The sequence below is a fragment of the Ictalurus punctatus genome, chromosome 8 (genome assembly GCF_001660625.3).
Source record: "Ictalurus punctatus breed USDA103 chromosome 8, Coco_2.0, whole genome shotgun sequence".
NCBI classification, from domain to species: domain Eukaryota; kingdom Metazoa; phylum Chordata; class Actinopteri; order Siluriformes; family Ictaluridae; genus Ictalurus; species Ictalurus punctatus.
Window position 1 is genome coordinate 11249455 of NC_030423.2, and position 19893 is coordinate 11269347.

The 19893-nt window shown below is 39.9% G+C and overlaps 3 protein-coding genes across 4 annotated transcripts; all 3 read right to left on the reverse strand.

Annotated features, from left to right (window-relative positions):
* Nucleotides 1-240: 240 nt before the first annotated feature.
* On the reverse strand, nt 241-4427 carry il2rgb (interleukin 2 receptor, gamma b). 2 transcript variants are annotated; one of them, XM_017475188.2, is made up of 9 exons: nt 4290-4427; nt 3938-3968; nt 2801-2924; nt 2511-2683; nt 1856-1998; nt 1069-1225; nt 857-962; nt 664-748; nt 241-568 (listed from the first exon to the last, which is right to left on the reverse strand). In XM_017475188.2, exons 3-9 carry the CDS (start codon nt 2830-2832, stop codon nt 428-430), a joined length of 837 nt encoding a protein of 278 aa, XP_017330677.1. In that variant the 5' UTR covers nt 2833-2924; nt 3938-3968; nt 4290-4427; the 3' UTR covers nt 241-427. The 2 variants fall into 2 exon arrangements, with proteins under 2 accessions (XP_017330677.1, XP_017330675.1); XM_017475186.3 differs by lacking the exon at nt 4290-4427 and having other exon boundaries at nt 3938-4159.
* zgc:92907 (asparagine-linked glycosylation 13 homolog (S. cerevisiae)) lies at nt 4163-10948 on the reverse strand. Its single transcript, NM_001201229.1, is given in 4 exon segments — nt 4163-4576; nt 6693-6831; nt 10460-10622; nt 10823-10948. Coding segments are annotated over 4 exon segments (495 nt in total). The 5' UTR covers nt 10904-10948; the 3' UTR covers nt 4163-4464.
* Nucleotides 10949-13841: 2893 nt separating this feature from the next.
* rap2c (RAP2C, member of RAS oncogene family) lies at nt 13842-19870 on the reverse strand. The gene is made up of 3 exons (XM_017475179.3): nt 18832-19870; nt 18263-18570; nt 13842-14561 (listed from the first exon to the last, which is right to left on the reverse strand). The coding sequence occupies exons 1-2, from the start codon at nt 19102-19104 to the stop codon at nt 18292-18294; spliced, it is 552 nt and encodes a 183-aa protein (XP_017330668.1). The 5' UTR covers nt 19105-19870; the 3' UTR covers nt 13842-14561; nt 18263-18291.
* Nucleotides 19871-19893: the final 23 nt, after the last annotated feature.

Below are 19893 nucleotides of genomic sequence, written 5' to 3' on the forward strand. Positions count from 1 at the left end.
TTCTACACCGGGTCGTGGGGATGCTGGAGCCACGAGCCACCCTGGACGGGTTGCCAACCCAATCGCAGGGCACAACACACATTCACATATTATGGACAATTTGGAAATTCCAATTCACCTACAACGCATGTCTTTGAACTGAAGGAGGAAACCGGAGGCTGTATTTCACGATCAGAAAAGGAACTCATGGTAAGGCAGAATGAAAAACATGAGCACTAAAACGACCAAAATAGACTTGGATCATCTTAAAGTAGCACAATCAGGTTTATTTATAAGGACTAATGTTCAGTGGTAAAAACATGAAATGTGATCTTTCTGTTTCGGTTGTAAGTCTCTGAATAAAAACATCAGTCAAATGAAGTAAAAGGAAGTGGAAATCTTCCAGTTGGCTTGGACCCATTAACAGCAATAAAAGAATACAGTAGGATTAAGAGACAGGCTGTTCCACAGGACCATCCTCAGTTTTAGTCTCAAAAGTGGGACCTGCTTCACATACGACACACGGAGGAGACTCTGTGAAATCCGTCTCAAAAGCATCCTTCAGCTCTCTGTTGATATAAACCCAGCTCTGAAGAGGAAGATTTGGAAATGGTGTGAGGGATAATTTAGTTAAATGAATTTTTTAAAAATCGGAAAACAATAAAGAATCAATATGTAAAATACCTCAACATTGCCATTATATTTCTTGAATAAATCCTGCAGGCTCTTGCTTGGGTCAGGTACCACAGGAACGAAAACAACTCTAATCCTTCAAGTAACAAGGGCAAGACTTTAAAAACACAGACCAAAAAAAAAAAAAAAAAAAAAAACAGCCAAAACGCTAGTAAAAATATGTAAATCGGTGTATCTGCCTTACCGTTCACTATAGTACAACAATAAAGAAAGGCATATGAGGACAATGACTCCTAGAACAGATCCCAACACATGCCAGTACACCTGAGGCTGTTCTGCAGTCATTACATCTAGAAAGAAATTCAAGCAAAGAAGAACATTTGTGAGCAGGATGTTACTAGGTGTAAATGACACTCGTGTAGCGTCGATGTAGTGAACATCTCCACACTCCGGTACCTTTGTTGTTACTCCACTGTACTGGATCACTCCAATCACTCCAAAAATCAGAAGCGCCACACATATCAGACATGCTGCTTCTTACTTGGAATGTATACAGGACTCCACTGGCCACAGGAGACACGCAGTATGAAGAGGACATCACTGGAATGGAGATCTGTACAGGACATAAAGATAAGACGTCATATTATTCATCTGATAACAAGATGACCTGTTAACACAATGATGAAATGTGTACAATGTACAAGCGGCATAAAAAATGGTAAATTGATGCACACTAAAAAGAAGAACGTTGACAAAGTCTTACACAGACACACACAACCTCAGACATACTGTACATACAATGACACATACACACAGACTTACACACATTACAAGATATGAAACTCCATGCAGTTCAGGATTGAACCATGGATCATGGAGCACACTGTACCACCGTGCTACATTGTGCACAGATTATTTCTAACCAGCTTAACAAAACACACACTCTAAATGCAACACAACTGCAGTCGGGTCATGGATTAACTGCAGTGGTTCCCATTACAGTAATGATATTGATCCATTTTTCATCATACATTATAGCCCTTAGTTGTTCGTATTCATACTCAACTCCACATAACCCTTTGATGTGTGGATATTCAAGTTCATGAACTAAAACTGTGTCCACGAGACCAGAAATGATTTTATAAATCGTTTAAATCCCCCCGAGAACGACGGAACCTGTTCTCAGTTACAATAACATTGCAGCCACAGATCTGACATTTCTGCATTAAGCCAGGTTGCTTACCTTCCACGGGCCAGAGGCTTTCCGATAGGCTACTGTATAGTTCACACAATTCTTCTTGATTTTACTCCCTATCCAGCGCACACAGACCTCTCCTTCTCTAGCACTCGAGTTCACAGAGAGGATAGATGGAGGGTTGAGCTTCACTGGACAGACAAACAGCACATAATGCATGAGCATCCTCTGCAGTGGTAAATTGGTATTAATGTTTATTGTTTGAAGCAGCTTTAATGTCCTACTTAAACTTTTATTTACAATCCACAGGCCCCCTTAATACAGATTTGAAAAGTTGGATTATGTTCAAAAATGAATCTATAAACATAATCCAACTCTTTACACAGTGGGCTTATTATTTAAAACGGAACAATAGTATTTTGGCTAGTAATTGAGGCCATATAGCCTTTTATTCCCAAACCTTTCACTCATAGAACATATTTTGATTAAAACTGTCCTTATATTCAATTTGACATTTGTTACAGAGGCATTTGTGACATTTGTTTGAATAAAACCCATTCAAGTCAAATGATCAAATAAGTAGCCAATAACTATAAGGGCTCAGTAATAAATATAATAAGCCTGAAATTGTTAGGGCTATGCTTCATGGACTCTTGGGGATCATTAGACCCTCTATGATATATATATATATATCAATCAATACCTCTTTGTTTTAGATCTGTGTAGTTTTTACATATTGTTTGATATCCTCCAACATAGAGCTTTGTTCGGAAAGGCTGAAATCGTTGTGTCGCGTCAAGAGGGATCTTGCAGCCCACACTCTGACCCTGCTCCTGGAGGTACTCCGGACACTCAGAAAATGAATCCCACGAAAATCTGATGAGCAAGAAAATGCACTCAATACACCTTTGTCCATGTCAACTGTAAACAATAGAAATAGATGAACAAAAGGGGTAGAGATGCTGAAGTGGAATCTATGCTGCAGAGACTTACGCACTGCTGAAGGTGTAGTTTATGTGCTGCATCTGTGGTTTGGTCCAGTTGCATTCGACATAATCCAGATTGATAATCAAACAGCTGACGTTGACCTCGTAATCCGTACTGGTACAACCCACACCTGCACCCGGGAACACAAGACGTGATCTTCAGAACACAGTAGCACACGCATGGGGAAAATGTTCTCATTCATTCATATGGTTGAGTCTTTTACCCAAGGCTGTTAAAGGACTCGGAAGCGAAGAGCCATTAGACTAAATTTCCATCAACCAACCGGAAACAAGGGTAAGGTATTTGTCACAAAGCGTAACAACTAAACACAAATGTTGGAGTAAGTGCCAATACTCCACTAGTCTCTCCACAGTCACGTCACACTCTCATGTGAAAATACAATCTGTTAGAAATAAAACATAATGCGGCATGCTGATATCGGAGAGTAATCAACCATGGGGTGATGTGGTGCTGCCTCATACAAAGCAGAGTTATTTTTAGGAACTATACGCCCCCCACCAAATAACAGCATGTCCTGAAGTGTTTTATTCCTTTTATACCACAGAAACATCACCAGTGATTACGAGTTTCTATTAAAGAACATGTAATAATTACATGAATCCATCACCTAGGCTGTAGCAGCTGTAAAGTCATTTGCTCACCAGTTGCTTTAAGTTAATAAAACAAAAATTCAGCCTTTCATGTTACCATAAAGCCCTGTGTTCGAAGGATTTTCCCGTGTCAGAAAACTTACAGAACACGTTACGTTTGAATACAAATATATACACACAACATAAGAAAATTTAAAATAATATAATTCAATCTGATTAAAGGAAAGAAGAAGAAAGAAAATGAATCGGCGCCAATCTTAATGCCACAAGTGACACATGGGGAATCCCCACAAACTTTCCAGACTAATTTTCCACTGAATTTAAACACTGCATCTATAGTATAAAAAACAAAACAAAAAAAATAACAATTATGATATATTTTAGATTGTACTACATTTACAAATAACGTTTCTGATTATTCAGTATTTGAAACAATTAAGAGCCATGCTTCCCCCCGAACCCAAAAAAATACTTTCTTCAAAATGTATTTATTATTAAAAACATAATTAATGGTAGAGTATTTTTGACTTACTAGGTGAGAACTGAGCTCTAGACCAGCATCCCTGAAAAAAGAATAAAATGACGGCCGCTGTTAGCAAATAAGTCATAGTAGAGAACTGTGTGACAGACGCTGCCTACAAAACACAGGATGTAGTTTAGGGCATGCTTCTGCATTTTAAACTTCCGCCCACGAGCTCACTGTCTACGTCATATTCATGACATTCAGTCAGAGAAAAAGACGTGGGAGGAACGGTCTTAATAGAAAAATACTTTATTCATCATTTAGAAAAGAAATATACATACATAACATTGCATAGTTGCTATTGTATAACATTACAATTGAAATCAATTTCTGTATTATAAAATTACAATAGGATCCATACCGTCTATGTTCTATGTACCGTCTACGTATATTCGTCTTTGATTAGTTTGCTACGGTACTGGACCTGAGAAACTCCGTGCCGCTGGACAGTCTGTTATTCTCCAAAAAAAAAAAAATCTGGTTTGTTGTGCGATTTCTCTCCATACCGATGTTCGACTCAAAACATTCAGCAATGGTCAAACAAATCCCACTGCTTTGTCCAAAAACTGGGCAAAGTTTTCAGGCTGACCAGGCTGGAATGGCAGCAGGGTGGATAGGTCCATGTCACGCAGAGTCTCTGCAAGAGTGCTAGAATGGGGGGAAGAAAGAAGAGTGAGGGTCGGAAAACTGATGACTGCGTACTATGCAAAAATACTATATTATAATAGTTTATTAAAAACTCTTGGTGTGAGCATGTGAATTCTGGAAATATTACTCGCACACATCCAAGCAAGCAAGCTTTTGGCACTGGGAATCAGATAAATACATCATGCTGATGATGGTCAAAAGCAGTTTAAAATAAATAAATAAATAAATAAATAAATAAATAAATAGACTCTACTGTGTGCACTATAAAAATGAGCGAATAAGAAAATGATGGAAATTTGCTATGGTATGGTATTGCATACTCAGCTTTTCATGCTGATCAAGATGGGTTATTCGTAGTAAAGGAAATGATTCTGGACGTCATTAAAGAGACATTTTAAAGCCACTTTAAGCTCCAGTTTGCAGGGGTGATGTACCAAACATAAAAGCAGTCCAAAATCCACAGAAGTCACACTGTATGAGTGCGGTAATGTATATTTACCTCTTTTCAATGCATAGTTCTGTCTTGTGAGAGTGATCCAGAATGTGTGACATGATAAAATGCTTTTAAAACAGATATACACTCACCGAGCACTATATTAGGAACACTGTAGTGATACTGGGTAGGACCTCGCTTTGCTCATAAAACAGCCTCAATTCTTCATGACATGGATTCCACAAGATATTGGAAACATTCCTTTGAGATTCTGGTCCATGTTGACATGATTTTATCATGCAATTCCTGCAGATTTTTCAGGTGGACTTTAATGCTGCGAATCTCCTGTTCTACCACATCCCAAAGCTGTACTGGATTCAGATCCTGTGACTGGGAAGGCCACTGAAGAACACTGAACTCATTGTCATGTTTATGAAATCGGTTTGAGAAGACTTTTGCTTTGTGACATGGTGCATTATCATGCTGGATGTAGCCATTAGAAGATGGGTAAATTGGGTGACCATGAAGGGATGCACAAGTTCAGCAAAAATACTACAAATAGGCTGTGGCATTCAAGCGATGATTGATTTGTATTAACGGGCCCAAAGCACGTCAAGAAAACATTCAACACACCACTGCATGAATGAGTAGGTGTACAGGTGTTCCTAATAAAGTATGTAGTGAGTGTATATGCCATTTATAGTATTTATACAGTTATGGATCGGTCACTATGCACAATTTTCAGCCAACCTCTAGTTTACCCATCAATAGAATTAGATATTATTTGGGCAGTGGACCATTCTTAATGGGAAATGTTCACATAAACCATCAGAATGGGGGAAAAAAAGTTCTCTCAGTAATTTTGACCATGGCATGTTTGAAACTGGTTCCATGAACTTGACACAAGGAGTTCAGTGTTCATCAGTGGCCTTCCCAGTCACCGGATATGAATCCAATACAACACCTTTAGGATGTGGTAGAACTGGAGATTTGCAGCATGAAACAGCACCTGAAAAATCTGCAGGAACTGCATGACGCGATCATGTCAGCATGGACCATGTCAGCATGCCACGAAGAACTGAGGCCGTTTTGAGAGCCTAGGGAGGCCCTATTCAGTGTCACTACAGTATTCCTAATAAAGTGCACAGTGAGTGTATATCTGTTTTAAAAACTCTTATTTTCATTACTTATCTTATTAGCCACTTTATTAGACATACCTACCATCTTTGGTTGATCTTGTACATGTACAATTCCTATTTCATGGTACAATGTGTTAATGGTAAATGGTCTGCACTTATATAGCGCTTTACACTGGTTCTCATTCACCCATACACACACACACCCCAACGGTAGCAGAGCTGCCATGCAAGCCGCCAACTTGCCATCAGGAGCAACTTGAGGTTCAGTGTCTTGCCCAACGACATTTCGGTATGTGAAGTCATGCGGCCTGCCAACACTACTCTTAGTGGATAACCCGCCCTACCACCTGAGCCACAGCTGCCCTTAATCAATCTCTCTCCTTTCATTAGTGCCAGTTTCTGACCAAAGGACAGTTATTGGCTACAGTCAGTAATGTATACCAAATAAAATGGCCAATGTATGTAGTTACAAGGAAAGCACATGCAATAAATGGGTAAAGGAGCAAGTGTGTGTATAGATGAAATGAAACCAAATGACCCAAACCTGCAGGTGCAGTAGAGGAGATGGCCATCAGCCTGCAGTTGCTTGGCCAGCTCCAGCTGATGGTTGTCCATTAGTTTATCATTAACCACAACAAGAAGAGGCTTTCCAGCTCCTAAAACTTCCAGACAACTCCCAGCACCTAGAAAGACAAAATAAACCCAGTTAAAACCACCACAAGACAGAGCAAATGGAAAATTAAGGGGGCATTCAACACATTCATTTAGCAGATGCTTTTATCCAAAGTGACTTACAAATGAGGAAATACGAGCAAATCATGCGGAGAACAATACAAGAAATCACACCGCCAATCCTGTAAGTGCTAGGCAAACATGCTAAACACAAAGCCCACCGAGAAATTATTAACATTACAGTGAGGGAAAAAAGTATTTGATCCCCTGCTGATTTTGTACGTTTGCCCACTGACAAAGAAATGATCCGTCTATAACTTTAATGGTAGATTTATTTGAACAGTGAGAGACAGAATAACAACAAAAAAATCCAGAAAAACGCATGTCAAAAATGTTATAAATTGATTTGCACTTTAATGAGGGAAATAAGTATTTGACCCCTCTGCAAAACATGACTTAGTACTTGGTTTAAAAACCCTTGTTGGCAATCACAGAGGTCAGACGTTTCTTGTAGTTGGCCACCGGGTTTGCACACATCTCAGGAGGGATTTTGTCCCACTCCTCTTTGCAGATCTTCTCCAAATCATTAAGGTTTCGAGGCTGACGTTTGGCAACTCGAATCTTCAGCTCCCTCCACAGATTTTCTATGGGATTAAGGTCTGGAGACTGGCTAGGTCACTCCAGGACCTTAATGTGCTTCTTCTTGAGCCACTCCTTTGTTGCCTTGTCCGTGTGTTTTGGGTCATTGTCATGCTGGAATATCCATCCACGAGCCATTTTCAATGCCCTGGCTGAGGGAAGGAGGTTCTCACCCAAGATTTGACGGTACATGGCCCCGTCCATCGTCCCTTTGATGCGGTGAAGTTGTCCTGTCCCCTTAGCAGAGAAACACCCCCAAAGCATAATGTTTCCACCTCCATGTTTGATGGTGGGGATGGTGTTCCAGGGGTCATAGGCAGCATTCCTCCTCCTCCAAACACGGCGAGTTGAGTTGATGCCAAAGAGCTCCATTTTGGTCTCATCTGACCACAACACTTTCACCCAGTTGTCCTCTGAACCATGCAGATGTTCATTGGCAAACTTCAGACGGGCATGTATATGTGCTTTCTTGAGCAGCGGACCTTGTGCGCGCTGCAGGATTTCAGTCCTTCACGGCGTAGTGTGTTACCAATTGTTTTCTTGGTGACTATGGTCCCAGCTGCCTTGAGATCATTGACAAGATCCTCCTGTGTAGTTCTGGGCTGATTCCTCACTGTTCTCATGATCAGTGCAACTCCACGAGGTGAGATCTTACATGGAGCCCCAGGCCGAGGGAGATTGACAGTTCTTTTGTGCTTCTTCCATTTGCGAATAATCGCACCAACTGTTGTCCCCTTCTCACCAAGCTGCTTGGCAATGGTCTTGTAGCCCATTCCAGACTTGTGTAGGTCTACAGTCTTGTCCCTGACATCCTTGGAGAGCTCTTTGGTCTTGGCCATGGTGGAGAGTTTGGAGTCTGATTGATTGATTGCTTCAGTGGACAGGTGTCTTTTATACAGGTAACAAACTGATATTAGGAGCACTCCCTTTAAGAGTGTGCTCCTAATCTCAGCTCGTTACCTGTATAAAAGACACCTGGGAGCCAGAAATCTTTCTGATTGAGAGGGGGTCAAATACTTATTTCCCTCATTAAAATGCAAATTAATTTATAAAATTTTTGACATGCGTTTTTCTGGATTTTTTTGTTGTTATTCTGTCTCTCACTGTTCAAATACAACTACCATTAAAATTATAGACTGATCATTTCTTTGTCAGTGGGCAAACGTACAAAATCGGCAGGGGATAAAATACTTTTTTCCCTCACTGTAAATATATTAGACGCATTATATCTGGACTACAATAACTTGCCCAATACTGATGTCCTGCACTGAATGCACAATACAAGCTTTTTGCACATTACCTCAAAAGAAGGCACCTTATAAATGTATATGCTATTGCACGTTACTGTTTTAACACTTTAAGCCATGTTTAGTTATTTATTATAATAGTTTACAATGTAATAAAAGAAAGCGGAAAATCTTAACATGAAAATACATGCTTTATATTTATACCCTCTCAGAGAAAAAAAAAGAAAAAAAAAAAAGGCTAATAAACTGTAAGAGTACTTGTTGTGATGGTGGTACCCTCAAGGGTACACTCACCATCCACTTTAATAGGAACACCTGTACACCTGCTCTTTTATGCAGTTATCCAATCAGCCAATCATGTAGCAGCAGCACAATGCATAAAATCATACTGAGACAGATCGAGAGCTTCATTTAATGTTCACATCAAACATCAGAAAAAAAGGTCTCATCTTTGTGACTTTAACAGTGGCATGTTTGAGTATTTCAGAAACTGCTGATCTTCTGGGATTTTTCACAAACAGCAGTCTTTAGAGTTTACACAGAATGGTGCAAAAAAATAAATAAAAAAAACATCCTGTGAGCTGAGGGTCTGCAGGTGGAAACACCTTGTCGATGGGAGAGATCAGAGCAGAATGACCAGACTGGTCTGAGCTGGCAGGAAGGATATAGTAACTCAAATAAGCAAAGCGGTGAGCAGAAAAGCATCTCAGAACACACAACACATCGAACCTTGAGGTGGATGAGCTACAACAGCAGAAGACCACATCAGGTAATTACGGTCTATTTATGTATCTTAGATCAATTTAAAGTTACACTATATTCATGTTTCCAGATGAGAAGATATACAACATGGCCAAAAGTGTCTGGACATGCGTCCATCACACCCGACATCAGTCACTGGATACCGCTTGTGGATGAATAGGTAGGCCTACATTCCTAATGCCATGCTCCATAATCTAGTAGAAAGCCTCCTCTGATGTGAAGGTTAGTATAGGTATTATGATCAAAAAGCACGTATAAATGCAATGGTCAAGTGTACACAAACCTTTAACCATATAGCATAAATATTACAGGGACAAAAGGTGTCTGTCTGAGGGTACTACTGCAGTGAAAAGGAAAGTAACAGCTTAGTAGTGCACTGTTTAGACTATTTAGACAATTCTGGAATTAAAAAAAAAAAACCCAACAACTTCATGGCTCCAATATATCAGCAAAATATTATTGTACACGTTTAAATAAGTAGCCTAATGTTTGAATAGAGTCCATGGAATTGAAAGCCCTACATGAAGCCACGGTAGACTTTTTTTCACGTTATAAATTTTAGAAAGTCCCAGCCAAAGGATGAACATCTACAGTTGCAATCAAAATGATTCAACCCCCAACGCAAATCAGGTTCGTTGTCAAAATTTACAGACTTTCAGCTGTTTGCGATGAACAAATCAAACAAAAGCAATTGAAATAGTTCAACACAACGAATGCTTCAAGTGGTTTCCACAAATTCAACTGAAAATGCAACTTCTAATGACTTCTCCAGTTTCAAAATTATTCAACCCCTTCATGGCAAGCATCTTTATTACTTAGTAGAGCACCTTTTGATTTGTTCATTGCAAACAGCTGAAAGTCTGTACATTTTAACAATAAACCTGATTTACAATGGGGGGGGGGGGGGGGGGGTTGCATCATTTTGCTTGCAACTGTATAGAGATAAACTAGCTTATCTTTGGGTTGATGGTGTTTTGATTTAGCTTCTTACCAGCATGGCTAATCACTACATCTGCGCTCTGAATGTTTTCGGCGATGGACTCTTTAAAACGAAAAGCTTCGAGCCTCAGTCCAGGACAGCTGTGTGCATCTGGAATAAACGAGCCTCGGCCAAACTGGAGCACCAAGTCCGTGTATCCTCGATGTATTAACACCTGGGGGTAGAAATGAGGAAAAGGAACGAAACTGTGTGAAGTGAAATTTTCCAGCTGTTGATTTACCTACAGTTTTTTTTTTTTACTGGACACATATGCTAAGTAGTTAAGGCTAACATCAGTGTATTGGGCTAGTCATAAAACATTGCTTTTCATTTACTACCTAGGTCAATGCTAATATATATTCGACATTGACTTACCTTTACGACTTCTTCTGAAGTCAGGCTGACTATCAGGTCGTCAAAAGAAGTTGTTCCAACTGTCACAAAAACGGTTTTCATTGTGCCAGTGATTTCTGTGATTGTTTACATAACGAGAGTCGCAGTGAGCAGAGAAACCATCAGACTGATCCAACATGGCGGCGCCTGCTGAACGTCCTCTTCACAATAGTAGTAGCTTTTATTTCATTACAGACTTTTTGAATAAGAAAGCTATAAAGACCTTCAAAGTTTGTGAGCTTTACCCAGTTGTATCCTTATTCTGTTCTTTATAATATTACTTTCCTCTTTCACCTTTTTATTTATTGTATTTCTTTTTCTTTAGTGTTTTATAAGTTGTTTATGCATACTTCACTGTATAACGTTTATAATTATGAAAGTGTTCACATTCATGTTCAAATTTCTTAAATAAATAAATAAATAAATAAATAAATAAATAAATAATAGTAGTAGATTTTTTTTTTTTGCGCAAATTGAAAGAATTTTACCGGTTATTAACTAACATTCATTTTTTGCTGAGTAAAATGACTCACGCATGTCATGTAATGTGCAACACTGCCACCTGAAGGCGTGGAGAATAAAATAAAGCAATGAATATTACACTATTATTATTATTATTATTATTATTATTATTATTATTATTATTATTATTATTATTATTATTATTATTTTAAAGCATTGTTTATATGAGCAATGTATGATTTCAGTCTTGCTCCATGATAACGTTTTCAAAATGATACACTACCATAAATTATACATTTATCATAAATAAATCCGCTGTATGGGTTTTATATAGTGGATGTAAAAAGTCTAAAAAGCCCTTTCAAAATGGCAGGTTTTTGAGATGCATAAATAAGTAAATAAATAAATGATGTCAGAACTTTTTCCACCTTTATTGTGATATAGCAACCAATACAATTCAAGTGAAAAACAAATGTAAACGTTTTAGGATGGGGGATTGGGAATGGGGGGGGGGGGGGGGGTGTGATGATACTTTGTATAAAGCACCTTTTGCTTTAATAGAGCAGTCAATCTTTTTGGCTAAGAGTCTACCAACTTAGCACATCTTGATTTTATTCCACTCTTCCTTGCAAAAATGGTCCAGATGTGTCAGATTGTGAGGGGGTCTTCTGTGTACAGTCCTCAACATGTCACTCCATGGGTTTTCAATAGGATTTAGACCTGGGCTCTGACTGGGCCATTCTAAAACATTGATCTTCTTAATTCATTCCTTTATTGAATTGGATTTGTGCTTTGGGTCGTTATCGTGCTGGAAGGTGACATTTATCTTCACCTTCAGCTGTCTAAAAGAGATCTGCAAGTATTGTGGAAAAATATATTGGTATTTGGAGATCTTCATGGTTCCATCTATCTTGACAAGAGCCCCAGTCCCAGCTGCCCAGAAGCAGCCCTATAGCATGATGCTGCCACTACCATGCATGTATGCATGTTTTTTTTAGGTGATAAGCTATCTTGTTTTTGTGGCAAACAAAATGGTCTACCTTGATCTAATTAGACATTTTATCACATGGTTTAGGGTTATTGTATGTATGTTTTGGTAAAAATTTCATGCGCTTGGATGTATTGTTGGTTTTTACTCTACCCTGTAGGCCAGACATGATGAAAATGAGATGCAGTGCAGTGCATGACCAGTACTTGCCAGATATTCTTGCAGCTCCTTTAATGTTGCTGTAGGTCTTTGGGCAACCCCCCTGACCATTTTTCTTCTTCTCCTTTCGTCAATTTTGGAGGGACGTCGTGTTCTTGGTAATGTCACTGAAGCACTCGATTTTCTCCACTTGTAAATGGCCTTCACGGTGTTCCATGGTACATCTAATGTGTCGGAAATTGCTTGTACCCCTCTCTTGATTGATACCGTTCAACAGAGAGAGCCTGTACATGCTTTATAAGGTCTCTGTGGACCATGGCTTCAGCAGTCAGATGAAACCATGTAGATTCAAGAAAATCTTACATGAAACAGATCTTTATTTGGGGTTAATCAGAATCTCTTCATTGATGAGTGTATGATAAATACTTTTGAACAGGAGTTTGAATGTGATTGGTTAATTCTGAGCAGTCACATGCCCCATTATAAAAGCGTGTGTACAATTGTGCAGCCAGTTTTTTTTTCTCCGCCTAAAACATTTCTATTTGTTTTTCACTTGAATTTTGTTGGTTGAGCTGATATGAGGGCGCACAGTGGCTTAGTTAGCACGTTCGCCTCACACCGCCAGGGTTGGGGTTCGATTCCCGCGGCTCTGTGTGTGCGGAGTTTGTATGTTCTCCCCGTGCTGCGGGGGTTTCCTCCCCCAGTCCAAAGACATGCGTGATAGGCTGATTGGTGTGTCCGTAGTGTATGAATGTGTGTGTGATTGTGTGCCCTGCGATGGACTGGCACCCTCTCCAGGGTGTACCCCGGCTTGTGCCCGATGCTCCCTGGGATAGGCTCCAGGTTCCCCGTGACCCTGAAAAGGAGTAAGCGGTTGAAGATGGATGGATGATCTGATATGATTTATCTGTTTTTCTTTCTTTTAAAAAACATGCCATATCAACAGGTTATGTAGACTTATTTCCACTGTAACTTACAAGCAATAAGGTTAACAAATCAGTTAATGCTTGCACTCATGTTCTTTTGTATTGTACTGTACAAGAAATAAGCTCAAATGTGAAGTTACAGCTGATCCTGTGATGTTGGTTTGTATGGTTATCATATTGTGAAACATGTTTAATAGTTCTGGAGACATCACTGACCATCTTAATGAATTCTGTACAATGTTTATCATTTAAAACTGCTCAGTGTAGATCTGCTTACTATAGCCATATAGAATGACATCATTAATAGACAACGTTTAGAAAAGTTTTGGTTAAGTAGCACAGTGCTTTAGATTTGTCTGCCATATTAGAGTAGACTAAGGAGCTGGTCAATGGTAGTGTGTAGATGATGTGTACATGATGTGTACGTGTGTGTGTGTGTGAAATAGAGGAGACAGGAAACATGAACTCCACACACAAGTTTGAAACTGTAATCATTTAAGGCGTCATTAATGCTCCATTTCAGAAACAATGCATACTGTCACAAAAAGCAAAAAGGCCAATGGAACATAAAAATTCAATATGCATCCATCTTTGTAATTAAACATTTTAATAAATATACTATTATGAGTAAGGGGGGGGGGGGGGGGGGGGGGCGCAATACATACTGTAGTCTTAAAAAAAACAGAAGAAAAGCAAAAAGTTAGATGGTCCAGGCTTCCAACCTCCGTAATGGCTATTATCACTTTAAAAGTAGATATCAAACATAAAATGTTAAAAAGAAATCCTGGGGATGTACAACTGAGCACCGTCAGCATTTTACAGTTCGCAGAAATCCTGCTCATACATGATGTAGTTCCCCCTCTAAGAAAATAGATATTAATAGCCCTGTCACATTTGGCCCTGTTTCCAAAGTCCTCTGCCCTCCCACTGATGCTTATCATGCAGTTCCCAAAAAACACCCAGTATACTGTATATATACTGTATTATATATGTGCTCTACAATACAGACACAGATGAAAGTCAGAGATTTCAAAGTCCCTGCTTTACGCTGCAGCAAAACCCAGGCTTGTCAGGTGACCTCATCAGTCAGAGTTCAGACGGCTCAGTGACACTGGTGTGGCTCATGGGGTCAAAACATCACTGAAGCAGACACTGGTTCAAAAGGGCCTCCTAACAGGTGCTGTGGCTGCAGAAAACAAACCCACACACACACACACACACACACACACACACACCAAAATCAGTTATTCTGCAACAAACAGCATGACTAAATGTTATATGTGAGAGTACACCAAAAATGTAGCGTAAAATACATTTTTATCCGACGAAAACAGAAACACTCTCCCAAGTGGACAAATTTGAAAATGCCGTTTTTGAGTTGTAGTGTGAACCGTGAAAATGGAGATATTTAAAAACAAACAAGCAATCACATTTTTAGTCATGTGACCCATTCAACTCAAAAACAAGATGGTTGTTGATGTACTGCAATTGTGCCTGCTGCTATCCAGTTTGATAGCGCTGTTGTAGATGGACGTATTGGTCCAAATGGACGGAATGTTCACTTGCAATTGCTATTCGGTTTTTCCCGCATCAATTCAAAGAGACGGCAAGTAAAAAAACACCACAGGTGAAAGTGTCTTGTGTTATGCAAGCGTTTTCATTACATTCGTGTGGATGATCAGTTTTGGGAAAATAGTCTACGGGGGGGCTGTAGACGGAGAGCGTTGTAAAAACGAAAATGCAGTTTTCAGATCTATCCTGATTAACATGGACGTAGACTTAATAAAACAGTTTCTAGGTAACGCCTCGACTCAACATCGAAATTTATTCATCGTGTCAACATTTTTGCCTACAACGATGTAAACAGAGCAAATATTGTGTCACACGGACAAAACTCACTGCACAGAAAGTAGTAAAGCGGGTCAATTGATCGAGCTCTTAGACGTTTGACTGGTCACTGGAATGAAATGGGTTGAATTCAAACCCCAATCATTTCACTTCAGTGCTAATTTGCACCGACTGCTGATAGTGTTCAGAGGAATAAAAAGCTTCCAAAAATTCTTGAATAAATAGAGAAATATTACTGTACACATTTAAATAACAAGTCTAACATGTGAATAGTTGGATTACATTCGTAGCGGGGGGGTCGGGGTTCAGTGGAATATATTTTACAGTTGAGTTGAGGATGTCCCTGGCTGCAAAACGTTTGAGAATTCCTGTTCAAAAATAAATAATTAAAAAAAAAAAAAAAAAAAAACCCAACACCTCCTAGGTGTCTTGTGTAAGGATGGCAACATCCTTGAGTGTCTCTCCTTGAAATTCTACTGTGACAACGTAACCACTAAATCATGTTCCTCCACTACACGATTTGATAAAAGGTCATGGTCTCGTTTTTAAACATTTTGAACAGCACTTGTTACGAGAAGTTAGTACCAAACAGAATGGTGCCAGACATGGAGAACTTGTTTCCTGTTATTTTGGAACATGAATAGTCATTCGGGACGTCGGATTTTCCTCTTTCTTCGCTGGGAATCTCCCTCCCTGCTCTCTTGTTCCTGACACTAGTCTAGACTGCGCTGCTTCTTCACGCTTCACCGGTCCGTCGGTCCATCGGTTTATCATGCCGCATTCTTTGCGGGATCTAATGATAACAGAACCAAGCCTGCCTGGGAGTAGCAGTCGACCCTCTACTTGTTCCTCTCATGCACGAAACTACAGCTACACATAACCCTCTCAAAAGTTTATAGTTCACAAACATGACATTGCAGATTTGGAAATGTGGCCTGATCAAATCAAAACTGAACATCGCACATAAAAATCGCCTCATTAACAAATCTGTAATATACATATATTCTCAGAATGACAAATATTCAGGTGTTGGACCACATTTCCAGGGTGGAAGTGGGCATTTGTGAAATTCAACATGCTATAACTACAGGACAAAGTTATTTGCCGTAGCTTGAAATACAAAATGTGTGAATATTCAATAGTAATGCAAAAGCTGAACATTTTAAAGCATGAAACCCAATTTAAAAAAAAAAAAAAAAAAAAAAAAAAACGACTAGTAAGGTTTGTGGAAACTGTCAGTCTAGTAAGGAGAGTGTGTGTGTTAGTTGTTCGCTCTCCCTCTAACAGAGTATAGCACTTCCTGTGTTCCTCTCACAGATAAAATGCTTTTTCATCATTTGTGAGGTTGCCAAATACTTCACAATTTCTTTTTAAAATAAAGTCCACCTCGTTCTTGGGTTCAGCTGTTTTATTAGTATTGTTGCATATCCTCTGCTTTTCAGTCAGCCAGGACTGTCTGCCGTTCTCTATAGAGTACGTCTCAGTGGTGCTTGTCACCATGCTCAGCCAGTCTGCCACAATGTACCGTCTTTGTCGAGCCAAACAGCACTGCTTTGTCTGTTTCCCCCAATCATGAGGTTTTATTATTATTATTATTATTAGCTGTGTTGTAACTAGGTTTAATTTCATCCTTATCCTATGTGTCTACGCGCATGGGTGTGAGTAGCAGCTAAAGCGCAAGTGATGTTACTGTGGTCATTGTTCAATTCTTGCTATTGCACAGCTTTATAAACAATATGAGGAAGGAGCTTCCTGAAGGACACTCCCTGACCCCCCCCCCATCCTTGACCATTATGATTAATTACTATCAGCCTAATTCTGCTCTACATACATTATTTGTGCTGTCCTTATAAGAGTTTCTCAGATTTTCACAGGTAAGCACCCCCTCCTCCCACACACTTGCACTTGATTGGCATAAAACCCACCTCAAACGACTAAATTCGAACATCATGAGAAGGAATATTCACAAAATGCATTGATTTGTGTATTGATTCATTTCCCCTTAATTCCCCAATGCCTGGTTACAGTTTCCTGAAGAAGTGCCGCCAAATTCATTCTAGTTTCATGCTTCAGTAGTACGGATGGGCGATATGGACCTCAAACTATATCATGATATTTTCTGGTATTTTATTGAGAGAACGATATCAGTGACGATATAAATATAGTACCGTCCATCACCGTTTTTGGCTACAAGTGATAGCTGTGATCTCGAGAACCTCAGAAACACAAACACTGATCTAAAAGTAAAGCTGATTTTCTGTAGTCAAACCAGTTCCAGATTGTAGAGGTAACTCCTCATTTATCGATAAACTCCTCCTCAGTTTCACAGCCGCCTTCCGCCGTACTTGTTTTTGCTCTGCACTTGAGCTACGATTTGGTCGCACACAGAAATACGTCACCAACTAGGCTTTATCGTTATTATCGCAGGAAGACTCGGTCTTGTTGTGGGGAGAATTTCTACCAGTATATCGCAAACAATATCATCCATTCCCATTCAGTAGGTCAATGCTCTGATGTAGACCCTGCACAATACGGAGCTACGATGTCTACATACCGCAGGAGTACGATCCCCAAGATGTACAGAGTCTTTCTTATTAATTCCATAACCATCCTTAATACATATTACGCACAAATACTGTTTGTCTTAAGCAGCAGTCCCATCTCAATTTGCATTCCTGAGACAACTGTCTGTTTACGGCCAGTTTTTATGCCACATATTATGCCACTTCCCTCACATATACATAGATTTGATGATACTGAGCCTCCTACACTGCGTTCAGGGAGTCTGTTGAATCATTTTTGATGCCAAACAAAATAAATAGTCAAAATAAAGCATGTGCATAGTTGCTGCTTATTTTAAAAGGATCCAGAGGACAAACAGGTAACGGGATGGGATTGGGATGACAAAAGCACTAATATATATATATATATATATATATATATATATATATATATATATATATATATATATATATATATATATACACACACACACACACACAATTTTTTTTTTTTAAATAAAAATCAGGACTCAAGTACCTGTGGAGTGTGCGGTAAGGCCAGGGACCTCACTGCATCACACACGCCGTGCAGCACTGCTCCTGTTTCTCAGGCAAAGTGGCATAGTTCATCTGCCTCACGATCTCAGCAAAGAGCTCGTCCACCATGGTCTTGCTCTTAGCCGAGGTCTCGATGAAAGGGCAGCCCCACTCTTGCGCCAGGGCTCGGCCGTCGGACCCGGCGACTTCCCGCTCGGATTCCAGGTCCACCTTATTGCCCACCAGGATGAGGGGAACCTTCTCAAAGCGCTTCACTCGGACTATCTGGTCACGCATCGGTCTGATGTCCTAGTGGGAAACAGGAACACACGGAGGGGGGTAGAGAGCGGTCAATGCTACAACCCTTTGAGACACGGTGCACTTTCAGTCCTGATACACGGAAATGATGTGTCGTGCCTTCATTATCTGATCATATTCACTTCCTCTCCATCTATATTCATAAGAACTTGAGTGTTTTAAAATGATAAGCAATACTTTTTCATTGTTCAAAATAAATAAATAAATAAACAAACAAAAAGAGCCATGAGACAGATAAGGAACAGATCTTACCTGAAATGACTGCTGATTTACAAGACTGTAGACTAAGATGAAACCTTGGCCGTTCTTTATATAAAGATCTCTCATGGACGCGAACTGCTCGGTTCCGGCGGTGTCCAGAATCTCCAGAACCGAAGGGGACGAGTCTACCTCGATCTCTTTCCGATAGAAATCCTCAATGGTCGGGTCGTATTTCTCTATGAAAGTGCCGGTGACAAACTGCACGGTCAGGGCGGACTTGCCCACGCCGCCGCTGCCCAACACCACCACTTTGTACTCCTTCATTGGGGACTGGGCGCTAAAAACACTGAGCCAACCTCGGCTAGCTATCTAGCTAGCTTTATCTGCTTCCCAACATAAAGCAAGCAAACAGCTGGCTGTTAAACAAACCCGCTCTAAATTTCCACCCAATAAGCACCTTAAATACTGTGAAACCGGTTTAAAAAGTAGTGCGACTACTTTTTTTTTTTTTGCTCTTTGTGCTCTGAATGTATCTTGCCAGGCCAGCTAGCAATGCTATGCTACGCTAGCTAGCTAGCTAAAACCAAAACGCCCCTGCTCCATCTAGGTTCGAGTTGGATTTAGAGTTTGCGCAGTGCCGCCGCTTAAGTACACATAGTGTAAAACAACAAAAATAAAGGCTACAGACGAATAAAAAAAATTGTTCGCCAACACCTCGTTAAAGGCTTGTTAGCTAAAGTGAGATATAAAGCGCGTTCATAGTTCCTTCCATTTTGGCGTCCATGTGAATGCACTAGCTAAGAAGCCAGCTAGCGTCCTACACTCATTCCTAGCTAGGAGGCTAGCAAAAAAAAAAAAAAAAAAAAAAAAAAAAATGTATCGGTCGCTGCACATTTACTGGATAGCGGATCTTCCCCTGTGATTCCCGTGCAGCATCTCTCTCAAAACAACAGGTGGGGATTTGTGCTAAACACAGTTATTTGTAATTTACATTAAAAAATATATATATAATAAAAAAAAAAATCCACCGCTCCCTTTCTCCTCTGGCTGGTCTAGTCTGGCCTCTCCCTCCCTGCCTGCCTCCCTCAGCCTTATCGGCCACCACACGGAACT

Excerpts from the sequence above, each read along its gene's own strand:
- il2rgb (XM_017475186.3), bottom strand. The coding sequence starts at position 4,013 with ATGACTTATTTGCTAACAGCGGCCGTCATTTTATTCTTTTTTCAGGGA. Across the intron at positions 1,999-2,510 it reads CACAGATCTAAAACAAAGAG|TGAAGCTCAACCCTCCATCT; the intron begins GTATTGATTGAT and ends TTGTCTGTCCAG. Across the intron at positions 1,226-1,855 it reads AAGCCTCTGGCCCGTGGAAG|ATCTCCATTCCAGTGATGTC; the intron begins GTAAGCAACCTG and ends TGTCCTGTACAG.
- rap2c (XM_017475179.3), bottom strand. The coding sequence starts at position 19,104 with ATGAAGGAGTACAAAGTGGTGGTGTTGGGCAGCGGCGGCGTGGGCAAG. Across the intron at positions 18,571-18,831 it reads TAAATCAGCAGTCATTTCAG|GACATCAGACCGATGCGTGA; the intron begins GTAAGATCTGTT and ends GTTTCCCACTAG.